This window comes from Arthroderma uncinatum, assembly GCF_011692745.1.
Source record: "Arthroderma uncinatum strain CBS 119779 chromosome Unknown scaffold4, whole genome shotgun sequence".
Taxonomy (NCBI): Eukaryota; Fungi; Ascomycota; class Eurotiomycetes; order Onygenales; family Arthrodermataceae; genus Arthroderma; species Arthroderma uncinatum.
This window is the reverse complement of record NW_022983866.1, coordinates 2,619,258-2,636,360: the sequence shown is the minus strand read 5'-3', so window position 1 is coordinate 2,636,360 and position 17,103 is coordinate 2,619,258. Positions and strand designations below refer to the sequence as shown.

Sequence of the window (17,103 nt, the reverse complement as noted above, 5' to 3'; positions counted from 1 at the left end):
CTCTTCCTTGTCTACCCCAGACGTTCGTCTCGTCCCGATGGCTTTTCGTCCTTCCTGCGTCTTGTCTCTTGTTCTTCTTCGCGAGCAAAAGGGCGGTTTAGGGGGCGAGGAAGCATCACATGGAGTTAGGTAAGCAGACCCCGTTATACTGCTGATATATGCTTATGTAAAGTCATATATATGCGCCCTGGTTGGTCAGCTTGTCTAGACTGAAGGATTAACAGGGGAGAAGTGGCCTTAGTCAGCATGAGTATAACCACCTCACCTGACTTCCGGCTCATCCTCGGTAACTCTTCTCTCTTTGCTTTGTATAGTTATATGTGTTAGCTTGCTTCTATGTGTTAGCTTGGACGGAGAACGTCCATCTCGCGGCTTCATCTATACGACGCACACATGAAGGCGCTTTGGTAGCACCAGACGACCAGGGAGGCGCCTTGACATGACCCATGCACTATCAGGCAGCAGACAGAGACAGAGACGGACGACAGATGGATATACGACAGAAGACAGACAACAGATAATTAGGTGATTGTGAAAATTATGTTAGACGACAGCAGATAGACGACAACAAGGACGCTATAGTTCATCGTTCCCCAGACTCCAGACCAGACCGAGACACGAGGAGGCGAATTCCTCCCGCTCCCCGTTGCGGCGTATACCTCTGGCACAGACTGTATCCCGGCCTAATATGCGGATAGCCACATATCATATACTCCTCCTTGCCAGGGATGCGCCATCACGTTCAGGAAGTCACACACGTGTACATCGGTACATCTATACGGCTCAGCCTTATACGGAGCACGTCTCGCCCGATCACCGTCTCGATCGCGGTCGGGTAATGCGCTAATAGGTATCTGCTTGCCTAGCCCATTCAGTAGTTGCGGCTATCACTGTCATAGCACTCGTCCACTCTACTAGTCTAAGCTCCGGCCACGAGGACTAAGGGGTTCAAGCGTCTAGTCGAAACATACGAGTATAGATTCTGGGTAACGACATAATAAACATGATATTAGTAATGTAGAACTCGGTCTAGTTCTAAACAAAGGTATAGTGAAGGGTCTATGCACAGTAGAGTGATATAAGATATAGCGGAACATCAAGTGCAAAAGGCTGCAAAAGGGCTCTAAAGTTAGAGAATGAAGAAAGAAAAAAGTCCAGTCCAATGTAGAAGCCAAGTGATTCGTCTAGTCAGAGACAGCGCGCTTTTCCTCTTCAAAACCAGGATGTCCCTCCTGGACGCTGGAATCACCAAAGTCGACACCAGAAATAAATGCATCGCTCAAGAACTCGATGATAGCCACAAACACGCACAGCCCGCTGGAAATGCAGAAGTGGCTGATCGTGGTGCCGATGTCAAGCCAGCTCCCTTCGTCGCGAACCATGTAGAAGAAGTTCAACGTCATCACGTCACTGATGCACATGACGATCATGAATATCGCAGAGGGAGCCACTCTCAGTCTGCGGTTAAGAATACCGAACGTCGCACTAAGTAGGGCGAAGGGGACGAGGATTTTGAGAATCAATAGAGAAGCCTGTGCGAAGGGGTTGAAGACGGGGATAAGGCGGTAGACGCTGTCGAGGGAGAAGGAGGAGACGCTGGCGATGTTACCGGTGCTAAAGAAGCCGGATTGAAGGAGGAAGATGAAGAAGAGGGCAATGCGTGCGTCGGAGAGGTTTAGAGCGCGGTAGGTAGTGCGAGATGTCACGGGGGTTCTGGGTATGGCTCGAGGAGTGTCCTCTCGAGAGATTGTGGGTTTGGATTTTGGTGGTGAGGTGTATTTGTAGATGCTATGCTCGAGTCTTACCCAGTTGACGAGAGTGGCGAAGTATACGACGTAGAAAAGGCCTTCGTAGGAGATGGTGAGGATGATGAAGGTTGGTGCAAAGGTGAGGAAGATGATGATCAGGCGATGGAGGTAGTGTCCCGTTGGGAAGAACCTATGTAGCACTGGCAATGCGAATGATGATACTATGGGGTGTTAGACTGTATATAATGCAGCTAGAAAAGGGACGAAGCTTACCCATCACGATCCAGCCGGTGACTTGGTTACCAAGAGGCAGCCCTGCCCTTGCTTGCAGCGATGCAATGCTGGAACGAGTGACGATGATGGACAGGAGAATGATCCCAATCTACAAGCTAGTTAGTATGCGCGCCTAGAAGATATTGTAGATATCGAAAGTCGAACCTGAGCTCCCATGATAATCCTGGACCCGATGTTGAAGGTGCTTCCGGTTGAAGTTTTCACCTTTGAGATAGACAAGATAGACTCTTCGAATATCAAGTAGAGCATGCCGGTCATAAACATAAGGATGCCACCGTAGGTACTAATTAAAGGGGTAAGTAACAAGGTTGAGTCTGCAAGGCTGGACATCACTTACACAGTATCTGCGCTATCCTCCTTTCCTACGGGCAGGAGAGTAAATGTGCTCATCAAAACACAGCCGATAGCCCACGATGTTGAAAGAAATTTATGCTTGCTGATGAAGTCAAGCCCATACAGGGCCGGCCATAGTGCAGCTAGTAGGTAGCAGCCAGTGTATATTTCTCGGTGGAAATACGATTGAACCTGGATTTCCATTGTTAGCAAGTAAAGGTCAATGTCAACTTGGGAAGAGAAACTCACGAGTCCTTGTAACACTCCGATATAGACTAGAGATTGCAATAAAAGTGCAGCATAGCCTGTGAATGATTTAATATGGCCTAGGAGTATCTTTCGCCCAGCACCGAGGGCGGCCCGTCGAGCGAAGACCTCTTCCCAGAACAGAACTGGAAAGATAGCATAGGCATAGTACCGCCATGTCGACTGCTGAACCCATAGAACGGAATAAAGCACCATAAGCACCGATGAAAAGAAGGTGAAGCTGGGGATCGACCGATCTGGTTCCGTGGACACCGGCAAGACATGCAGATCTATGGCTGTGACCAGGGCATATGCGATCCAACCCAAGTATCCCGCCGTGACAATGGCACGAAGGAAGAGCCAGTCGTATGTCTGCAAGTAACGTAGACCTTCTAGCGCATCCTGGAAGAGACTCCTCGATTGGAGGATGGACTGCTCATATTTGCCAGTGGAAATCAGCTTGCGGATGGCGGCCAATTGAGCCTCCGGTGAGCGCTGGGGTTGCGTAAAGGGGGCGTATCCCTGGAATCGAAGAGTAGTTGCCCTCTTCTGCTCTTCTTTAACACGGAACATTTCCAGCACACCCAGGGTATTGGCCAATGCAGCCTTTGCCTTTTCCTGTGGAGTTGCGTCCAGGTAGGAGAGAGGGAGTTCACCGACAGAGTTAACGGGGAAGTCCAGGCCAACAAGATATGCCATGAGGGCGGCCACGTCGGCCTGAGCAACGTCGTGTCTCTTAATATTATCCAGATGCCAGTCTAGGGAGAAGCCATCCTCGTGTCCAGGCGCAATGCCCCCCTGGGTCTTCACCGGTTCGGCCACGCCGGAGCCCCAGGCAATGAGAGGAGTGCGTGTGTTATCTGGATGACCATCTCCATGGCTGCCCCAGTCGCTCATACCGTGGTCTGCGGTAAAGACAAAGGCCGTTTCCTGGTCACCGTAGAAGTCCTCTACCAGCTCCGTAGTCTCACGTACGCCTTCATCGACGATCTTGATGTTATGCAAGTATTCTTTCGAATAAGGCCGGTAAGAATGGCCGGTCGTGTCCAGACCAAGCAAATGTAAGAAGAACACGACCTTGTCGTCTCTCAGCTGCGCGTCTAGTACCTTGTCCTCCCTCGCAGCGGCAAACAGCTCCTTGACACGGTCAAAAACCCATACGTCCAGGAATGTAGCATCCTGAGTAAAGTCCTCTGCTTCCTCGCTGTACATGTCAACGGATATCCGTCCTGGAACCGCGCCTTCTTTGAACATGGGCAGGATGTCCGGACTTCCCCAGCTCCAAGTATGTCTGCTTCGATTGAACACGCTGTCGAAATTGACTGGATTCAGCTTCCATCCTGTCGTCACGGCCGAGACGTCCTCATATAAGCCTGCAATCAACGCAACATGGCCTGGTCTTGACTCCGTCGGCACTCTAGTATGCGATACTCCAAAGGTACCGTGTTCCAGCACGCGTGAACGGAGGAACGGCGCAAGTGGTTTGGGCGTCATATCTGGCTCTGGACAAGCTGCACTACCTTTCCCTTCCCCTGAACAGTCCGTCTTTGGCGGCGAGGGGTCAGGGAAGTACTGGAATGCCTTGTCCGCACGCAGGCCGTCGCCGACGAACAGGACGAGTCGTTTGGCTGGTGCCTTGGTTCCGGGTGCGCGTTCGACGCCATACTCTCGCATGCCACTGACAATTGGGCTGACAAAGTAGATGTCGAAGATCGAGTAGGTGTATATGAGGTGGAAGAGCACCGCCAGGGCCAGGAACAACCCTGTGCGAGACATGTTGGCGGCGTGAGATAGGCAGCGAGGATGTGCAGATGGAGATCGCAGCGAAGTGTGAGGCCTGGTCGAGCAGGCTATGAAGACGGACGGAGGCTCGAGTCCATCGTCTGCGCGTTCAGGGAAAGTTGGAGGAGGTTTAGAGAAGGGCGCAAGAGGGCGGGAGGGCGAGCTAGGGGTTTGAGCAGCGAAGATGCTGATTCTCAAAAAATGTTCGATTTACGTTTTCTCATTGGCGCACCTTGGAGCTCACAAGGTTATACTAACAAGGTAGACATAATATACAGGTAGATACAACAAGTAGATATACAAGTAGATGATATACAAGTAGGTCTGTATAGATATACAAGTAGATGATATACAAGTAGATCTGTATAGGTAGATATATGGATACTGTATACTATGACTGGTCCGCTTGTTTCTTCGTTAGCCTATCTACAACGCGGCTATAGAAGACCGCCGCATGCTGTCGCGAGAAGGTGATGTCCACACACAGATAGTCGGGCAGAATCTCCAGCAGCTCGCGGTCCCTGTTCTCGTCCAGCAAGGGGATGTAGTGAAACTCCGCCGCTTCCAGGCTGGCAGTTGACCTGTTATCCATGTTGTGGTTGACACCGAGCTTGAAATGGAGGGCTACTGATCGAGTTAGCCTTGGGTAGAGACAGCGTAAGGGATAGGTATCAACATACTTCCATTGAGACCTGTCTGTATGCAGTCATACAGATGATCTGACTCTCGCTTCTTCACGTCTCGGATGATCAGGCCAGTGAGGTCGCTGTAGAGGTCTTCCTTGAGCTGAGCTAGCTGTGCTGACTCCATGGCTCCGTTGACCGCGTCTCTCGATGCAGCTCCTGGTCTAACGACTGGACCTCTTGCTGCTGCCGCTGCCGTTGCCGCCGCCGCAGCCTTCTCGGCAGTAGCAGTGGCATTTCTAGCAGCTGTCAATTTGGTCTGTAGCGACTTGGCTTCCGTTTGAGCCTTGTTGAGGCCGGACTTCATCTCTTCAAGCTGCTGTCGAAGCTGCAAGACTTCCTCGTTTCGCGACTCGACCTGCTTCTGAAGATCTCGGGTCTGTTTGGACACATTTGATTGTTTCGAGAGTTCGCTCTTGAGGGATGCGATCAGTTGTTTGGACGCTACAATAGACAGCTGTCAGTATATCTCTAGCACCATGTAAAGGTAGACGACCTACCAGCTGTTGTCTCCTCGTGCTGCTTCCGTATCTTCTCTAAACTGGAATTGGCCTCGACTATCCCAATCTCTCTCAATGCACGGTATTTCCCTTCCATATTCTCGTACTTCTTCGTCATGTCGCCCAGCTTCAACCGGAGGGCAACTTCACCATCCCCCGTCTCGTGAGCTTTCGTAGGACTGCCCCATGGTTTTATCCCAGAGGCTCGAGGCGTCCGCTGCTGTGACATGGAGCTCTTTGAAGGTGACGCCCATCGTACTGTCAACGGCGTGAATCGTGTGTCTACCTGGGTGATGGAAGTGCTGCCTCTGATTGCACTCTTCACAACTTCCGGCGTCTTCTCTATCGGTGGTGAGGGTTCCTTCGCTGCCGGCTTTGCCGTCTGCTTTCCCGTCTGCGTCCGCGTTCGTGTAGTCCTCGTTTTGGCGTTTGTGGGCGTATACTCGAACTCGCCATCCTTCACGGTCTCCGCTGCCTTTGTTCCTCCTCGAGACTTAGCCCCTCCTCGAGTCTCTTGACGTTGAACGATCTCCGGCGAGTCAAGCTCATCTTCCGACATCCTCTCTTGTTCTTCTTCCATATCATCCGCATCCTTCCTAGGTTCCTCCTCAACCACCTTTGCCGCCTTCCCTCGCCCAGTCGCCGGCGCGCGCTTCTTTGGGCCTACCACTACCTTCGAGCGCGTCTTCCTTGCCGGTTTCTCTGCCGCAGCCTTGGTCGCCGCGGCCTTTGGCCGGCCTTTCTGTCGTTTGGCTGGCGGAGGCTCTATACTTGCGTCGTCCGGCTCGTTGACGCGACCGAGAGCGTCATCGTCATCTATGTCGTTCACCAGGGACGAGAGCTTCGACTCGGCCTTGCGCTTTGCCATTGGTATCGATATCTATCTTATTCTCTTTGTATCTCCCGCTGTATCTCCCGTTGTATCTCCCCGTCTATAGCTCTCGTGTTTCTCTGTTGATGTTTTGGCTAACCATGTGACCGCGCCGTTCAGCCACACCTCGGACCAAAAAAAAAAAGAAAGCGTTTTAGCCACAGGATAGAAACTAATGTCGAGGAGCTATTTCAGGTCGAGCTGGCGATAAGGGTGTCTTGTTCCACTGTCGACGGTCTAACCTGCGAGTCGACCCTGATCTATCTAGTCTTGACACATCTCCGGCCATGGCTTCGAGCGGTGCCCGACGCTGGCAGCAGCTCGTCCAGGAGCTGATCCTGATCGCTGGAACAGTACGCAACATTCCCATTTAACTGTATTAACAAGTGCTCTCGGCTGACATCTACATCTACCAGTCTCTATCAACATATTTCGTCGTCCGCTTTCTACTCTCCAAGCTCGAACTCGACCCAGACAGCCAGAAGCGTGATGAAGCAAAACGGAAATCCGCAGCTGTATTAAGACGGCTGGACCGGGAGGAAGACTCAGATGATGAATCTGCGGGAAGTGGGAAGAAGAACGGCCAACGACGACCGCGAAAGGAGAAGCTCGTCTTGTCCCAGTATGAACAGGCTATCGCCATGGACGTTGTTGCGCCAGAGGATATCCCCGTCTCGTTCAACGACATTGGCGGCCTAGAAGACATCATCGAGGAGTTAAAGGAGTCCGTTATATACCCGCTGACCATGCCTCAACTATATCGAACCTCGTCGTCCTTGCTCAGCGCGCCCTCCGGAGTCCTGCTCTACGGACCTCCGGGATGCGGAAAGACGATGTTGGCAAAGGCTCTTGCCCATGAGAGCGGCGCCTGTTTTATAAACCTGCACATCTCGACCTTGACGGAGAAATGGTACGGAGACTCGAACAAGCTGGTCAACGCCGTGTTCTCACTCGCTCGGAAGCTAGAGCCCAGTATCGTCTTCATCGACGAGATCGATGCTGTCCTGGGGACACGCCGCAGCGGCGAGCACGAAGCCAGCGGGATGGTAAAGGCTGAGTTCATGACCCACTGGGATGGCCTAACGTCTGCCAATGCCATGGGCCAGCCACAGAGAGTGCTCCTCTTGGGCGCTACCAACCGCATTCAAGATATCGACGAGGCTATATTGAGGCGAATGCCGAAGAAATTCCCAGTCACTCTACCCCTCGCACCGCAGAGACGACGAATTCTAAGCCTTGTCCTGAAGGATACGAAAATAGATCGGGACGAGTTTGACATACCCTACCTCGTCAAGATAATGGAGGGGATGTCGGGCAGCGATATAAAGGAAGCCTGCCGAGACGCTGCCATGGTTCCTGTACGGGAGCTGATCCGGCACAAGCGAGACTCGGGCGCCATGATACATTCCGTCGACCCCCAGGAGGTCCGGGGACTCAGGACGACCGACTTCTTTAAGAGGGCTGGTGCAGTCAAGTCATCGACGAATACGAGCTCGTCTGCCGTCATAAAATCTCTCTCCGAGAAAGACTGGAGCACTGAGTCGGAGCAGGACGATGTTAACGAGAAAGCTCCCATCGTTCCCCTCGCTGAAGGACTGGACTGATTCTCACATCACGACTGGGAGGGAGGTTTCTGTATAACCACCTTCAGTACTATATGGGCACACGGGAGAAGATGGGATATGTAACATGTTCGTTAAATGGATATATAGGCGTTTAACCGTAGATCGGGTGACTTTCTTCTCCTTTTCTGGCACGATCTACTACTTATAATACTATCTTCACATCTATCTTACTCTTAATCCTCTTCACATCTATCTTACTCTTAATCCTCTTCACATCTATCTTACTCTTAATCCTCTTCACATCTACTTCTACTATTAATCCTCTTCATGAACATCTGTTCTTCCACCTCGCCGAGATTACATAATAGTTACCCGTCCAGTGATGACGCGATTTTCTTCACCCCGGATAAATGGAGCCTGGAGTTCGCTCTCTTCGCCGCGACTTTTCCGTCCGGTAGAAATATCAATATCTCCCCTCGATATAGCCTTGGTATAGACATTCACTCCTGCTAGAGCACTTCCTTCGGCCTATCCTGCCCGCCCGCTCGTCTTGTGTCCAATTGGCACTGTGTTGGACCGACCATGTCTGAATCTGGTCCCCCGCGAGGCGATGCCTCAGCGACGGGGAAGGATAGCGCTGTGCGAAAGGCGTTTCCTCATGTCGACCTAGCCGGCCATAATCTCCCTCCGTCTCCTGCTCCGTCGAGCCCGAGGACAGGTCGGAGATATGCTCTTGCAACGGAATTGGTGTATACCGAGAGCAATGACCAGTTCAACGCCAGCAGTGTGCCAATATACCAGGTAAATATACATCTTACATCTCCCTGTCATCCCCCTGGTGCTGGTCATTACTTTACACTGCTATACCTTGTTATATGCTCGGTTGACCTACCTGCTAACTATACTTCCAACTAGAGTGCTACGTTCAAGCAGACCTCTGGCGGGGGCGGCGGTGAATATGACTATACACGATCGGGAAACCCTACGAGGACTCACCTTGAGCGTCACTTGGCTAAGATCATGTCCGCACAGCGAGCCCTCGTCGTATCGTCCGGTATGGCAGCGTTGGATGTGATCACGCGACTGCTCAAGCCAGGCGATGAAGTGGTGACTGGAGACGATCTGTATGGCGGGACCAATCGACTTCTCAAATACTTGTCTACCCACGGAGGAATCATCGTGCATCACGTCGATACAACCAACCCTGAGAATGTGGAACAGGTACTAAGCTCCAAGACAGCAATGGTGCTGCTGGAGACACCGACGAACCCTCTGATTAAGATAGTCGATATACGCCGGATCTCCACAGTAACCCATGCCAAAAATCCCGGTGCGCTGGTTGCGGTGGACAATACCATGCTTTCTCCCTTGCTGCTTAACCCGCTGGATCTCGGAGCCGATATCGTATATGAGAGCGGAACCAAGTATCTCTCTGGTCACCACGACCTGATGGCAGGTGTCATTGCGGTCAATGACCTAGCGCTTGGAGACAAGCTATATTTCCCCATCAATGCCTCTGGCTGCGGGCTATCCCCCTTCGACTCCTGGCTCCTCCTACGCGGCGTCAAAACACTCAAAGTACGCATGGAACAGCAACAGAATAACGCACAGCGAATTGCAGAATTCCTAGAGTCACACGGCTTCCGCGTTCGATACCCTGGCCTGAAATCCCACCCGCAATATGACCTGCACTGGACAATGGCTCGAGGCGCCGGGGCTGTTCTCTCGTTTGAAACCGGAGACGCCCTGATAAGCGAACGTATCGTCGAAAGTGCCAAGCTGTGGGCCATCAGTGTCAGTTTTGGATGTGTGAACAGTTTAATCAGTATGCCGTGCCGTATGAGCCATGCGAGCATTGATGCAAAGACTCGCAAGGAGAGGGCCATGCCCGAGGACCTTATCCGACTATGCGTGGGTATCGAGGATCCAGATGACCTGATTGACGATCTAAGAAGAGCGGTAAGTAGCATTTCAAGCCTTCTTTTTTATATATTACATCCCCATGCTAACTTTCTCCTTTGTATAGCTTGTTCAAGCTGGCGCCGTGGACGTTACATTGCAAGGTTTCCAAAACATCAACCAGAGCCCCAGCAGCTCATCTGATAGCGTTCCACCACCAGCGGCAAGCTCAGCGACCTGATGTTTCATGCTTTCCCTTTTGGTTCTTGATATAGTTTTGTCATCTTTTTGACTCCCATCTGCAGGCGTTTCTGGTAAAAAATGTGTTATAAAACATATCACGATTATATTACTATGGAATGGCGTCCAACCGCCTTCCAACGGAGGAATGTTAATGTCTCATGTATTTTTAAAAATCCCTAAAATCTTTACATCCACTTACGAATAAATAAATGGTTGGTAGATTTGCAGCTCAATTGACTTTTTCGTGTAGCAGGGAACTATATTTTCGGCGTCTTCCATTTCCGTCACCCAGATTATAGGGTATATCTAAAAAACGGACTCAGATCACCCATGTCTAACAACTCCTTCGCTGTATACCTCGCTCTAATCGTTTCCTCGCCTTGTTCAGCAATCAGTCTATCTCGCTGGTCGTTTACCCGCTTAAACGCAAACCGCAGGAAGAATGCAGTTATAATTGCGATTCCACAAATAGCAAGCGATACGCCGAAGCCAGTGGGATACCTTGGCTTTTCCGCGGCGCGGTAGATATTAGATCCAGCTATCCCGCCCCAGTTCCCAATTGAGATTAAAATAGCCATGCCCACTGCTCGTTTGGAGGAAGGTGCAAGATTATTAGCTGTGACAGTTTACACATATTAGTTAAGCTCAAGAATGTATCCATATCGACAAACTTACCGATTAGACATAGAACCGGTGTAAATGCAGAATAGAGTCCCGCGGCCACAAGGAACAGCATTGCGTATGTCAAGCCCGGGTATCTTGGGTGTGGGATGGCTAGCTGGGCAGCGAATCCTAGAAGGGCAATGGTGTTTCCGGCAATGATAAAGGGTGTTCGCTGCTGATAACGGTCGGAAAGGTAAGCAAATGTGAGAATACCCATCGTGGCCACGACGTAGATTGGTATAGTCAGCAGCTGAGCTTGTGCTGCCGTATATCCAAGGTCGTTGATGACGGTGGGAACGGTTGCAGTGAACCTAGCATCAGCTGTTAGCTATATCAGCTGTGCCCTTAGATATAAAGACATACCCATAGACGCCAATGGTGTTTGCCCAAAACATTAATATGGCGCAGTAAATCTTCCACTCTTTAAAGGCAGCTATAACATGGCCGAGTGTGATCTTGTCATTATTGGTAACTCGGCCATGGCCAGAGCCAGTCTCAATGGACAGTCTGTTTGCAAGGAACTCCCTCTCTGTCTTGGTCAAGAACTTGGCCCGCTCGGGACTATCTGGGAGAACAAACCATATTGCCAGGGAGAGGAGAACAGGCAAAAGGCCTTCAAGTATGAAGATCCTATTCTCATTAGTTTGACTCTTTATGGTGATCTGGGTTGATGTCTCTTACCAACGCCATCCTGCGAGGTTTGCAACACCATGCATCTTTTGAATTGCAAATGCAAGGAGGCCTGAGAATGCTCCAGACAGAGAAGCAGAGCCATAGAAGATTGCCATCCGCTGCTGAACCTCATACCGCTTGTACCAGATGGTTAACAGGTAGGTAGCGGCTGGGAAGAAACCAGACTGTATATTCCCATGTCAACTATCATTCCGGCTACAGAATAAGATCATAACTTCCATACCTCTGCTACGCCCAGGAAGAATCTCGCTGCAAGGAGGCCCTCGTAGCTCTGAACCAGTCCCATCAACCTGCGTCGAAATCAGGTTAACAAAAGCCAGTTAAAGAGAGCGAAGTAGACATACGTGGTGACAGTCCCCCAGGCCAACATCATGATGGCAATCCATACTGACGGCCGCAGGATCTTGAGCACAACATTGCTAGGCACCTCAAACAAGCCGTAGGGAACGAAGAAGAGAGTCAATGCTATATTGTACTGGGACCCGTGCAGGCGCAAATCTCTCTCCAGGCCAGCAATTTTGGCATTCGCAACTATAAGTTATTAGCCTCACATCACACCTTATCAACGTATAAGTTCAAGCCGGAGGTATGTCCGAGTTGAAGAACGTACTGTTCCCTCTGTCGATAAAAGCCAGCAGGTAGAGCAGAGTGAGCAGCGGGATAAGTCGATAGTCGACCTTTCTTAGTATCCTCTTGGTCTCCTCCGCAGAGTAGGACTCGACGGACCTACGGATCTCGTCGATACCGTCAACCTCAACCTCGGCGTCATCAGAGGCTGGCGCTCTCTCGTTGACCACTGCCGACTCCCGCTTCTCAACCACCTTGAGCTCCGGCGGAGACGTGTTGGAATTCATCGAGGGCCGACAGCAACGAGTACGCTATGAGACGGTGCAACGAAGACCGGATGCTAGCAGAGGATGTGTTTTCTCTTGAACATCTCATCGCATCGTATTGTCTGGGGTAACACATCCTAGGTTTAGCATGGGGAACTGTGGCTTGCGTCCAATAGGCCCTTCCTGGCTGCTATTGTGGACTTTACATGGACGGAATAGGTATAAGATGGCCATCTCGAGCATCTTTACTGCGACTCTCACGGTCTCTATATCATGGTTAGCATTATGGATGAGGCCTCAGGTTGAACATTGCTACTACCAAGCTTCCATTGATCCTTAGCAAAACACTAACTAACGTTTCTTAACAGGATGCTACCAATGAAGAACAGCATGAGTAGCTCCGGGAAGAGACCGTCACACTGCTTCCGGCTTCGATTCGTGGCCTATCTTCATTGCTCGAGCCCGTTGACCGTTCAATATCTCATCTACTCTACGATCCCTGGATGCGACCTCCAGTCTAGATCATGATCCCAGCTCGTCATGAACAACATGCCTCGACGGTACAGCTTCTCGTACCTATATTCTATATTCTATCATGTCTCTATCCGGTCGTCTTGCAAGTCCATATTGCTTCTTCCACTAACCGCCGCGACGCGAGACTATCCCACTGCAGGCTATGAACTGTTCGTCAAGGAAGCTACCCTATCCGACGATATCACGGCGTTGACGGCCGCTTATTGGTGACGGTGAAGATGTTTCTTTTTCCAGACCAAATTCATGGCCAACCATCACCACCAGCATCAACCAGCAGCAAGCAACAACCATAACAACCAGGTTATCGTGGGATATCAGGGCTACGGCCAAGGCTAACTGCTACTAAGTAGCTTTCGGTCCCAGTTCCGCTAACCGCCACACCCTCTATCCCATCTCCATCTCAGACTCCATATAGTCTCCAGTCTCATCCTCCCGAAGTCGCCCGTCTTTCGTCCTTCTTCTCCCTTCCAGCCAATCTCTGCGCAGCCTGGAAGCCGTCAAGGTCACGTGTATGTGCTGGAGCTTGCAAGGGCGTTGGGCGCTTTTTTAGTCTTTTTCCAGCAGCCAGGGACGAAGCTGACCCGGCCCGGCGAAACTTCGGAGTTTGCAGATTTCAAGAGCAATCCGGGGCATATCTCGTCGTCTTTTTACTTCTGCAGCGTTCGTTCTTCGTTTGTTCAGTTATTTTGCTTGTTCTGTTTCGTTCTGCTCGTTCATACCTGGAAGAGTCTGTGGTGTTGCTAGATATTACATACCTAGACATCTCATGCAACTTTAAGTCTGCAGCTCTACTTCTCCGCCTGTCGATAGCAGCAACAGCTGTGATTTGGGAATGTCTCGTGAAGGGATTGTCGCCGGAGACGGGTCCAAGGGGAACACAGCAACTCCCGCAGAGGGCCGCCAGAGCTTCCTCGAACCTCATGTTCGCCCGAAGCCGCTCCACGTCCCCGAATCTGTTCTCGGAGGCGGGACTCGCGGATGGAATACAGGGAGCCTGGGATCGAGACTGGCGGTTGATGCTGCCAGTGCTGCCACTGCTGGTATCCTCATATGTCCGATGATCACCATTATCGACAAGTAGGTCGCCCATACACCCTTGATAGTAACATGTCACTGACCCTCCCCTCCCCAACTTCTAGATCGATCATCGAAAAAGCAGCCAAGGGACTGCCAATTCAGACAAGCCTTGCCTCGTCCTTGAAGAGCATGATAACTAGACCCCACCGATTCCTCACCTCGACGCCATTCCTCCTCATCTACACTCTCTACTCGTCCACCTATCTCACTGCCAACCTGATCGATACGGCGGTGTCAACCATGGAAGACAAGGCATACAACAGCGTGTCGACGGGGATCGTGAAATTCGCAGCCACCGCACTGGTAAACATGTCAATCTGCGTCTACAAGGACTCCAGATTCGTCAAAATATTCGGAACCCAGTCGCAAGGAAACGCCGGCCAGTCAGCACCGGCAAAGGCACCGGCCGTGGCTCCGCAGATAAAGGGAACGGCTGCTTGCCTGCCACCTACTCCAAGGATACCCATAACCTCATACTCCCTCTTCTGCTTCCGAGACAGCATCACTATATTCGCCTCCTTCAACCTCCCGCCGTTGGTAGCCGGTTACGTACCAGACGTGATTGCATCGAATCCCAAATCTAAATACGCAATTGCCCAATTCGCCATTCCAGCTACTGTCCAGCTAGTCAGCACTCCTTTCCATCTGTTGGGACTAGACCTCTATAACCGCCAGCCTGTCGGCGGACTCCCAGCGGTCGAGAGATGGGTACGTGTGAAGAGAGACTGGGCTCCAAGCTGTCTGGCCAGAATTGGACGAATCTTGCCAGCTTACGGAGTCGGTGGTGTCCTGAACACAAGGATGAGAGAAAGGTTCATGACCGCCCTTGAAGCGAAGAGGTCATAAAACACACATCACACATGGCGGTTGATATTCCGCTGCTCTCCAGCGCTATAATTAACGGAGTGTCCCAGGGGTAAGACGCTCAAACGCACTACGCGAGTGGAATCCTAGATCAGTACTCGCGTTACGTTCCGCTCAAGCCGCTTTTATATCGGCCCAACAACATCGATAGACTTCGATCCATTTGCTTTCCGTTTAAGCAGATTTATACCAATAGATATACACCCCAGCGCCGCCTCCGATATAGAAATGTCTCTTTTATCGGGCCTTCCAAGTTCAATTCTTAGTGAAGGCTTTTCCTATTTTCTTTACCATTCGTGTGCTCTTCAGAGTTATACCCAGTTGCCCGTTCTGCTTTTGATTTTCACATTGTTTGGCCATGCTTAATTGATAGACCGGGCTTTTTATGGAAACTGTTGATGAGCGAATGAATGCTTCTATGGCGTTATCTGCGAGGGAAACTGGGTATATTGTTAGTTGTTTTATGTTTTGTGTTTTGTGTTTTTGTCTACGCATGTGGCAGAAAAGCTTTAGACAGGTTTATACAGCTACAAATGAAACTCGTACTTTCTCAACTTGCTTCAGTATGCTTGAAAACAGCTTCATAAGCAAGTAGTCCCACGAGTGCAGATAGAACATAGTAAAAAAATGAGTTGGCTAGGTTACATCACATGTTTTGCGCTTTTGATATACATCGGAGGAGAACATGGGTGGAGATCGGGCAATCCATATACGTGGTGAACATTTCGGAAGAGAAAGGAGAGAGAGAGAGGAGGTATTAAAAGGCCGAAATATATGCAAGATATGGGCCGCTTATATAAGAAACGGGTGGGTGTAGGCCATGAGGAATGGTCAAGCATGGTCAAGTAGAAGGGACTGCTTGATCATGCATGCATAAACTAAGTGATGCATTCTTATTCCGTCTTCTCGCGCCTGAGGCGTCGTTCTTCCCTTCGGCGCTCACGCTCCGCCTTTCGCTGTTGCCTTACCTCCTGGGCGGCATGGAAGGCCTCCGCGAGCGCTTCTTGGGTTGGAGGGTGGTGAAGGACTGCATCGGGCCCACCAAGGAAGAGGAAACCGTTGTGGAATGCCCACTGAACCGCATGTTCAACTGGTTTATCGAAAAGGTAAGGGAGGGCTGGAACAACGGCAAGTCCGAGCTATGCCAGAAAGCAGGCGTTAGTATCAAGCAGAAGTGGGAGCGTGGTGGAGACATACACCGATAGGCGCCCAGGTTCTAAGGAACACACTCTTCATATTCTTCATTGCCCGTCCAGAATACCGGACGACGGAGTGGATTGTGAATGCGGGCAATCCCATACTGGCAATTGATTGGAACACAGCTCTCTCGGCCATGACGGAGCGGTAATCTTCGCTCAGGGGAATCTTCACAGTCGGCCATGGTGACATGGTATCTGCCTCCGGGTCCTTCCATGGCATAGGATGCTTTCTAGACGCCGTCGAGGTCAACGTCCTCTCCTCAATATCCTTAAGAGCAGTCTTGTTCACAAAATGCTCTTCCAACGCCTCCCTGTCAGCACTACTCTTCAGGTTAACATCCCCAGCCTCAATCACCTCAGTCGCCTTTCGAAACGCATCACTCTTTGGAGCCAGTATCCGCTGATTCCGTAGATACGCCTTGTACCCTTCATTGGCGACGTCGCCGAAGATATAAGCCCACGAGACACCGTATGCGCCTTTGACCAGCCACGGGTGAGCTACCGGCCGGAACGACTCTCCAATGTCCGACGTGTATGCGACGTAACGGTGTGCGGAGAGAAGCAGAGTGCGAACCCGAGCCGCATAGGCAGAGTATCGATAGCTAGTATCGACAGTATCGACTGAACTAAATAGTAGGAAAGAAAACAGATGTATATGTGAGTACTGTGGCGTCTCAATTGTCAGGCGAGCCGAGGGGTTCAATCCCCGCCTCCCCCACGACGGTGTAGGTGAAAACAGAAAGCAAATCAAGGGACCGGAGAGCCTTACTTGCCCTCATAGAGCTGATCCAGCAACTCTTCCTCCCGGTCAACCAGTTTCTGTAGCTCCGGGGTCAGCTTGTGGGTCGGAGGCACCACCGTTGACTTCGCGGCCGCTTGCTCGTCCTTGGCCATGATTGAACCGGTGCAGCCTGCAAGCAAGGTCTGCTCTATCACTAAAGGTCAGTAGCTGTGCTCCACGATTTACGGGTGTGTCAGTGTGTCAGGTATGCATAAACTGAGTCTGTCGGCGCAGAGGTAAACAACGGGGGAGCTCTCGAGGTTCTATACAAGGCCGCACTCTCTCGGCGAGTTTA

The 17,103-nt window shown here is 51.0% G+C and overlaps 6 protein-coding genes across 6 annotated transcripts; 3 read left to right on the top strand and 3 right to left on the bottom strand.

Annotated features, from left to right (window-relative positions):
* Positions 1–1,184: 1,184 nt before the first annotated feature.
* Positions 1,185–6,454, bottom strand: GIQ15_06156 (uncharacterized protein; the record flags this gene model as incomplete). The annotated part of the gene is made up of 8 exons (XM_033553573.1): positions 1,185–1,969; positions 2,022–2,130; positions 2,187–2,325; positions 2,380–2,567; positions 2,625–4,566; positions 4,796–5,030; positions 5,084–5,530; positions 5,587–6,454. 8 exons carry the CDS (start codon positions 6,452–6,454, stop codon positions 1,185–1,187), a joined length of 4,713 nt encoding a protein of 1,570 aa, XP_033404717.1.
* A 290-nt stretch (positions 6,455–6,744) lies between these two features.
* Positions 6,745–8,061, top strand: GIQ15_06155 (ATPase family AAA domain-containing protein 1-B; the record flags this gene model as incomplete). Its single annotated transcript, XM_033553572.1, has 2 exons — positions 6,745–6,810; positions 6,874–8,061. 2 exons carry the CDS (start codon positions 6,745–6,747, stop codon positions 8,059–8,061), a joined length of 1,254 nt encoding a protein of 417 aa, XP_033404716.1.
* Positions 8,062–8,604: 543 nt separating this feature from the next.
* On the top strand, positions 8,605–10,162 carry GIQ15_06154 (cystathionine beta-lyase MetG; the record flags this gene model as incomplete). Its single annotated transcript, XM_033553571.1, has 3 exons — positions 8,605–8,823; positions 8,938–9,981; positions 10,049–10,162. The coding sequence occupies 3 exons, from the start codon at positions 8,605–8,607 to the stop codon at positions 10,160–10,162; spliced, it is 1,377 nt and encodes a 458-aa protein (XP_033404715.1).
* A 295-nt stretch (positions 10,163–10,457) lies between these two features.
* GIQ15_06153 (high-affinity nicotinic acid transporter) lies at positions 10,458–12,374 on the bottom strand (the record flags this gene model as incomplete). Its single annotated transcript, XM_033553570.1, has 7 exons — positions 10,458–10,780; positions 10,840–11,138; positions 11,191–11,457; positions 11,509–11,684; positions 11,744–11,810; positions 11,865–12,051; positions 12,131–12,374. 7 exons carry the CDS (start codon positions 12,372–12,374, stop codon positions 10,458–10,460), a joined length of 1,563 nt encoding a protein of 520 aa, XP_033404714.1.
* A 1,345-nt stretch (positions 12,375–13,719) lies between these two features.
* On the top strand, positions 13,720–14,810 carry GIQ15_06152 (uncharacterized protein; the record flags this gene model as incomplete). Its single annotated transcript, XM_033553569.1, has 2 exons — positions 13,720–13,964; positions 14,027–14,810. 2 exons carry the CDS (start codon positions 13,720–13,722, stop codon positions 14,808–14,810), a joined length of 1,029 nt encoding a protein of 342 aa, XP_033404713.1.
* Positions 14,811–15,721: 911 nt separating this feature from the next.
* On the bottom strand, positions 15,722–16,921 carry GIQ15_06151 (uncharacterized protein; the record flags this gene model as incomplete). The annotated part of the gene is made up of 3 exons (XM_033553568.1): positions 15,722–15,967; positions 16,026–16,629; positions 16,797–16,921. The coding sequence occupies 3 exons, from the start codon at positions 16,919–16,921 to the stop codon at positions 15,722–15,724; spliced, it is 975 nt and encodes a 324-aa protein (XP_033404712.1).
* Between the last annotated feature and the right edge of the window lie 182 nt (positions 16,922–17,103).